This window comes from Drosophila obscura, unplaced genomic scaffold (assembly GCF_018151105.1).
Source record: "Drosophila obscura isolate BZ-5 IFL unplaced genomic scaffold, ASM1815110v1 contig_181, whole genome shotgun sequence".
Lineage (NCBI taxonomy): Eukaryota > Metazoa > Arthropoda > Insecta > Diptera > Drosophilidae > Drosophila > Drosophila obscura.
The window spans coordinates 2,246,898-2,254,926 of NW_024542769.1; the positions used below are offsets into that span (position 1 = coordinate 2,246,898).

An 8,029-nucleotide genomic window follows, 5' to 3' on the forward strand; every position below is an offset into this window, starting at 1 on the left:
ACCAAAAAAAACCGCGTATATTTCTCTCGGTATAGAATATAGTATATTTTATAAATTATTTGGTATATTACGGTATATTTCCGCATCATGTTTGATAAATAAATAAATTTCATAAATAAACATATAACCGGACCACCGCTCCACTTCAAAACTCTGGCTTATTGAGGCACTATGGTTGTTGAGCCATAAGCATGATGCTTCATCTGCTAATATTCTGCTTTACTATTTTTGTCCTGGTGTATTGGTGAGTGCAGCGCAGCGTCGCGCCACCGACCCTGACCGACCAGACCCATTATTACTCACTTTTCTATTGATTAGGATTTTGCCAGCGGGCATTAGCTGGTATTTGGTGAAGCGCTTTCGGGTCAGAGTACGCATCGGGCGCCTTTCGCCTTACTTTTCGCTCAAGAATGTTAACATCCAGAAGAGTGGATTCGGTGTGGTAAGTCGATTTCGATCAATGATATCCATTCGTATTCGTAATGCTTACGATATTGTGCATTTAGCAAATCGAGGAGGTATGCCTGCGCAGCAGTTTCTTCACAACCGAGGTGACCAAGCTGCTCTCCATCTACATCCGTGACATACGCATCAACAAGGACATACCGAGACGCAACAATGAGGACAGCGACGATTGCGTTGAGACCCCCAAGGCACATAGGGTCAAGGAAGGCGCGGCCAAGGGCGTGCCTGATTTTCGAGAGTCCAAGGTTCCAGCGAGTATCATAACCATTGCCCAGTTTATGGCCGTGCACATAAACAACATTTCGGTGGTGCTGATGAACAATGATTTCGATCCGGGTTGGTTCATTCATGCCACAGCGAAGGAGTTGCATCTGGATGGAAGCATTGTGCAGAATGCCCGAGTTCTGCTTGTCAATGCGGCCCTGAGTGAGGCCCAAGCAAAAATGCTAAGGCATTGCAGTTCCCGCCGCCAGTCGCTGGAGAATCTCAACAATATTCGGCCGTGTCTGGGCGAAGTGAGCTTTGACGTGACCCTGGATGCGTCGCTCTTTGCCCAGGGACCTCTATCCATGGATGTAAGTAGCCCGTTGCGTAGACCTTTGGTCACTGTTTAGCTATAGCCTATACGAGCCATTCCCTCGACAGACGCTGAGTCTGGTCATCAACAATGCCAAATCCGTGATACATGGAGGATTGTATGACTTCCTCAGTGAAGCCAAGGAGAAGACAACGCCTGGCCAGCCGTCCAAGCGCCTGCAGGACGCATTCAAGCCACCCAGTAGCTCCGCCTATGACAATGACAACTACGAGAAGCTGGCACCCATTATACCAAAGAACTTTAATTTTAGCATCAAGGCAGCCACCTTTTCGGCCGTCAAGGAGAACTCGCAAAATGATTTTAGCGCCAAGCTGCAGTTGTTTCACGTAAGCAGATCAAACCCATTAACATTTATAGTGGACTATACGTATGTCCCATATTTATTACAGATTACGGGGAAATTCAATTCTAATGTGAGGGACGCAAAGACTTTGCTGCCATCAATGCTGGCCAAGCTGGTGTTCAAGCATTTGGACATTGATACCAAATACGAGAAGCTTCTGTTCGTCGAGCAGTTCACCATAGACTCTGTGGCAAGTCCCCTGTGGCAATTTGAGAGTGCATAGCTCTGTAAATGAACCATATCTGTTTTCCTTTTAGCTGGAGGAAGACATCTTCAATCTGTATGTGAAGCTAAAGACATTCCAAATCATCTACAACCACAGCGAGATCTATGACTTTGTCAACAACAATTTCCTGGCCCGCCAGCGGTCCAGCAATCAGCAGCAACTGAATGCCCTGCAGCTATTGCACAAACAAAAGTCCCTGCCTGATCATCTGTACCTGGACAAGGCAGCGGAGAGCTGCCTGCGAGAGAAGCAGCGCCGCGGGGGCGAGAGCAGTGGCGTTCTCGAATGGATTATGCAGCGCATTGTGGTCAAAGGCTGTGCGGAGCTATTTAATGTGTCTCTGCTAATGAAGCTGGAGGACGAGCACATAGCCATGAGCGTCAGCCACACGCGGTTCTTGTTGGAACAGATCGAGGAGAAGCGCAGCTCTTTCTATGGCAACAAGTTTCTGAATCTACTCCTGAACCAACGTCAATGGAGCATGGAGCTGATGGTGGAGACGCTCTGGTCCAATCTGGGCAACTCCATCAACGACACAAACAACTTGAAGAAGACCCACTCGCCGGGCTCCCCGTTCTTTCTGGGCGTGAGCCTCGTCAAGCTCTGCTCGTATGCAAATACCACCAAACTGGACATTTCCGTTCACACCTTTCGCACGGAGTACAGCATGCAGCTGGCGGAGTTTGTGGTCAAGTCCGTGGAATGCCTGCGCCAGTACAGGGGAATGGAACCAAGAAGATCTTCCGAGCAGCAACGCCAGCAAATACGAGTGCATCCGGCCCCGTCCGAGCCATCATCTACCTCGCTGCGCGTATCTGTTAAGGTCAAGGACATTACGGCATATTTTGTGAACCATCACAATGTCTACATGCTGCTCAGTTTCTCGGAAATCAACCTGACGCGGTCGCAGCTCTTCACCACGCTCAAGCTGGAGGAATTCCAGATGGCCATAATGCGTTCCATGACCGCCTCTTCGTTGTGCCTCACCGACTTTTCGGACGTGTTTGCCACCTGCAAGATGATCCGTCTAGAGCATGAACAAGTAGCGGGCACAATGGGCAATCTGTCTATTTATATACCCTGCAACACGGAGGCCATGTGGAACTCGAATCTGCACATGCACTTGCTCACCTTGGTGCGGGATATGAAGGATCTGAAGGCGGAGCTAGTCTTGCCAGCGACTGCCGCACAGACCTCGCCGACTCCCGCGACTCCGAAGGGACCCCGGGGCGGACTTGTGATAGAGCTATCCGCAGAACGTAGCACTATCTGCGAGCTGAAGCTGTCGGAGCGTCATTCGGTGCAGTTCTTTGTGGAGGGCCTCTTCTTTAGTCACAAGGAGCGGCATATCATCTATGCGGAGAATGTGTTTGTCAAGATCGACGATCAGCACATCTTCACAGTGAAGGAACTGGACATGCAGTCGTTGCCGCGCATCGACGCCTTGACCCACGAGCGTCTCAACTTTCCTGGCTTTCAGCTGCCCTCTAACAGGGTCTGGGTGACGACCATTGGGTCGTTTAAGGCCATATTTCCGTACGACCACGACTTCTACAATGCCATTAACAGCGAGTGCGTGTCTCACTTCAAGTGGCTCAAACTGGTGCACAACTACAAGAAGAAACCATTCACCGTGGACTCGCCGCTACCGAGTGATTTGGTGATCAAGATCAAAGAGTTCCTGCTGGAGATCAGCGACGATCCATTCGAGGTGAAGCTCCGCGACAACTATGTGCTGCTGGTCGACGAGTACCTGGAGAGCCTCAAGCGCAAGGCTCTGTTCGATAAAAAGATTGCCGAGCTATGCTCTGAGCGGCTCCTCGTGCCCGCCGGCACCATCGAAAGCCTCTATGCGAACCTGGTTAAGAAGAACTCGGAGATTTATATCCAGCGCTCGAAGAAGATTCGGGAGAGTGGTCCCGTGCGCACCCGCCTGTTGGCCTGGATCATGACTGACGTGGAGATCATGGCCATGGCAGACACCTCCATACATGGCTACGACAATGTGACGCGAACCATGCGAGAAATCGACCACGAGAGCCCCTGGCCAGAGGAGGGACTGGAGTTCAGCACGCTCTGGTGTCGGGGCGTCAACATAAGCTGCACAGAGTGGAAGTTCATGCTGAGGTAGGTCTCCACCAAAGCTTTTCATTCATATTTCTTCTGGTATTGATTTTCTGAATTGCACTCTTTTTGCAGGGACTTTCCGCAGCCAATGTTCTATGTGAAGAGCATGCGTCTGTACGGAAATCTGTGTGGAGCCGAACAAATGGGCTCGAAGCGAGCTAAGCGCGATGTCCATATTGAGGTGGGAGATCCTTTTGGGACGAATGTGATTCAGCGGAGCATGCCCTCGCTGAAGTTCTACCACGACTTTGACTGCGAGTTGGAGAGCTGTAGCTATGCCTTCGGGGCCTGCTGGGAGCCCGTGATGGCGCAGTGCAATCTGAGCTTTGAGAAGATATCGGCTCCCTCGAAGGACCCCTCTCCGCCGCTGCCGTTCTGGGATAAGCTGCGCCTGCTGCTGCACGGTCGTTTGACGCTGATTGCCAAGCAATTTACCATTCTGCTGCATGCATCGCTGGACCCCTACAACACCACGGAGGAAATGGAGCTGACGTGGAACAATTGTGGCATTGTCTTGACGAATGCAAAGATTATGTTCAAGGGAGAACTGAATGTGAGTGGCATACTGTTCTCTCTCTGTAATTTCTCCAGTTTCTGATTCCAATCGGATTACAGGTCACGGTTCGAACAGCCTCCCGCTATGACGATTGCCGCCTGCTTCATTTCCCCAATCTAAAGCTGACCGTGAAGCTGAATTGGGTCTGCCTGGCCAATCCGAATGACCATCATGCTGTGATGCCCTGTGCCCCGAACAAGTTGCCCGAGTACTCGAGCAACCAGGTGCACGACTCGTTCCGTGCCTTCCGCTCGCTTAATCTCAACATTTGGATATCGTTCGAGACCAAGCCAAAGGCCGGCGATGATGTGGAGATCGATATTCCCAGTCTGGTGCTGTACGGCAGCACCTTGCGTTGGTTTGAAAGCCTCCAGCTGATACTTTCGGGGGTGACGCGGCCCACGCGACGCGGTCCTGTGTTCAACAATGTCAGACCGAAGAAGAAGCCACTGAGTCGCCACTACAAGAAGGCCAATCTGCAGATGTGTTTGCACAAGTTTCAGGTGCTCTACTGGATGTCCCATGCCCTGCACAAGGGCTTCCAGTTGAACGGCAGACGGGTCTCATTCAGCTCTGAATACTGTCTGACACTCAATCCCATTGACGATGGGCTGATCCACAGACCGCGTGCGGACTGGTCCACGGTCTACATGAACTGCGAAGTGAATGATGCTGAGATCTGGCTGAAGAGCATTGTGACCGAGAAGATGGACAGCAGCTCGGAGAATCTGGCGACAGCTGCGGACGCCTTCAAAATAGTTCGCTTTTACTTCCTGAGCGTGGCCAAGGTGTCGTATGGGCGCGAGGCCCTGATGCCCATCACGGCCACCACTTCGGAGGACGATGTGAAGGCAAAGTGCACGACGCCCACCCACAAGCTAGTGGTGTACGACCTGAAGGGCGCTTGGACCAAGAGCAATCGGGACGTGGCCTTTGCCCTGTTCGACTCCTTCATGAAGTCGCAGAAGCTGAAGAACAATCTATCCACCGAAGCGGTGAAGAGCTACCGGAAGGAGGGCGGAAATTCGGCTGTGATGAAGCACAAGCGGAGCGACAGCACCATAACGCTGTCCAACACAAGCACCGAGGTCCTGCCAAGTGAGTAGTAATCCGATTAGGTATTGCAGCCGGCTGACCGATCTGCTTTTCAGTTGCCAATGCAAATACATCGCTGAAGAAACCACCAGCCCAGATCCATGCCACGGCTATGCTGCAGCAACTCATTGCGGAGGCAGACCACAAGTTCAACGTGTACAGCGACGACCACAGCACGCAGTCCAGAGAACTGCAGCTGCAGGGGCTGCAGGCGTGCGCCTCCCAGGACGTGATACACGAGAACTGGTCGATAAGCTTGGTCAACTCCCAGGTGCTGCTCAAGGGCTGTGAGACCTCAGGCTATGTGATCATCAGTGCCGCCAAGGCGGAGATACTGCAGCGAGAGCATCGGCCTGTCTGGCGGGATCGCTCGCTGATCTCGAAGACCACGTGGAAGGGCCTGCTGGAGTGCATGCAGTACTATGCGACAGTCAGTGCGGGAGACAACAACTCCCTGCTGGAGAAGGAGATCATGTGGCTGACGGTGGACAACATACAGGACAAGGACGAGACGGTTATCAACAATCTTCCAGAGGACATCTCCCATTTGGTGGGCAGCGGCCGCAGTGTGGGCGGAGTGGTCTCTGAAACGGTCGGGGCTTTCCTGAGCGACAATTCCGGCGAGGCTCAGCCCGTGCAGCTGCAAAGGATCGTGTCCAAGTGCAAGTGCGAGTTCTTCTACGTGAGCTATGGCGATGCCATCGACCCGAACAGCATCACAGAGGTGCCGCCACCCCCCTCGGAGGAGCTGTTGTCGCCCTGGGAGAAGCAGGACGATCCTGTGGACGCGTTTACCCTGATGCACCACGACCTGGATGTCTGCACCAACTCGCTGCAGTATGCCATGATCCTGGACATTGTCAACAATCTCCTGCTGTACGTGGAGCCGCAGCGCAAGCAGGCGGCTGAGAAGCTGACCAGGATGCGCTTCCAGCTGCAGCTGCACTCCACGGAGGATCAGAAGCGGCCCATTCAGCAGAAGCAGACGGTGATCCGGAGCCTGCTGATGAAGATCCGCTCGCTGGAGAAGGACATACACATGATCAGCAAGGAGCGCATCGAGGAGGGCGACACCCTGGAGCTTCGACTGGACTTTGACCGCGTCCAGCAGCAGATCCGTGAGAGCAAGGAGGAGCTCAACACGTACAGCGAGGACCTCGACATGATGCTGCTGTGCTACAAGGAGACGCAGCTGTCGCAGCTCAGCAAGATATCGAATGTGCGGGCCGACGAGTCCGTGACCATGGTGCGGGCCAACGAGATCTGCTTCAAGCGCGCCCAGTGGCGGCTCACAGAGACCGATGGCCAGATTGGCATAGCCGATCTGGTTCTGAGTGCCTTTCTCTACACGAAGAAGTCGAAGAGCGACGATTCGGTGGAGCACCTGCTGGAGCTGGGGAACATACGCATGGAGAACCTCTTGCCCCGTGAGATTTATCGCGATGTTCTGCTTGCTACTGAGATCCAGAAGGACATGCCCGTGGACACCCACAAGCGGGTGTTGCGCATCTTCTGCCGGGAGAAGGCTCCCGTCGGGGGCATCTCTGTAAAGGAGCACTTTGAGATCAACGTGGCGCCAATTACCATAGCCATCACCAAGAAGTTCTACAGCACGATGCTGAAGTTCTGTTTCCCAGATCGCGACGCATCCGAAACGGAGGTCATTGATGAGCTGGACGACAACGCGTCCACCAGTTCGGCATCCACAACGAGTTTACAGGCAAAGTCTTCGTCGTCGTCTGCGTCGACGAAGCGCTCGGGGAAGAGCAAGAAGAGCGTCAAGGATTCCGAGTTCTATGTGAAAATCGAGAAGGACGACGTGGAGAAGATGAAGGAGCGCGCCGAGAAGAACAAACTCTTCATCTACATCAAGATACCCGAGGTGCCCGTGCGCGTCAGCTACAAGGGCAACAAGGAGAAGAATCTGGAGGACATCACAGACTATTCCTTGGTAATCCCTACTCTCGAGTATCATAATGTGACCTGGACCTGGCTGGACCTCTTGCTTGCCATGAAATCCGTCAGCAGACGCGTGATCTTCTCGCAGGCCATCAAACAGAAGCTGCACATCCATCAACGTCAGCCCATTCTGTCGGCCGGCGAGCGGGCCACCCCGCAGGAGGCTGAGGACAAGGCCAAAATGCTATTTGGCAATCGCCTGCTGGTGAGTCCATCTAATCTCCTTACCAATTGAAATACGATGCAGCGATTTAACTTACTTCTGCATCCTCTATCCAGAACGAGAACCGAAATCAGAAAAAGAGCGGCGGCGTCTTTAAATTTTCATCAAGCGGAAAGTGATCCCAAGGAATTTACCACTCGGTGCTGTTCCTATATCATTGGAATATAGTTTAAATTTATTATACTGTACGTTCAAAGGATGTACGAAAATACATATGTGCAACTCGGTACTGACCCAGACCCAGACCCAGACCCTGGTCGTGGCCCTGGACCTGGACTTATCTTAATCAATCTAAACCATTTAACAAGAATGTCGAGTGCGTTTTGGCCCATTAACAGATTAACAGATACATTTATACACTACAATCACGCACTCAGACATACACAGACACTCAAGTATTATGCTATGTAAATCTATAAATCTATTAATATTTGGAG

At 52.2% G+C, this 8,029-nt stretch overlaps 1 protein-coding gene across 1 annotated transcript; it reads left to right on the forward strand.

Annotated features, from left to right (window-relative positions):
- Positions 1 to 84: 84 nt before the first annotated feature.
- Positions 85 to 8,028, forward strand: LOC111073460 (protein KIAA0100). The gene is made up of 10 exons (XM_022365760.2): positions 85 to 244; positions 319 to 442; positions 507 to 1,040; positions 1,111 to 1,389; positions 1,453 to 1,596; positions 1,664 to 3,759; positions 3,832 to 4,312; positions 4,375 to 5,413; positions 5,467 to 7,574; positions 7,649 to 8,028. Exons 1-10 carry the CDS (start codon positions 192 to 194, stop codon positions 7,709 to 7,711), a joined length of 6,921 nt encoding a protein of 2,306 aa, XP_022221452.2. The 5' UTR covers positions 85 to 191; the 3' UTR covers positions 7,712 to 8,028.
- The last annotated feature ends 1 nt before the right edge of the window (position 8,029 follows it).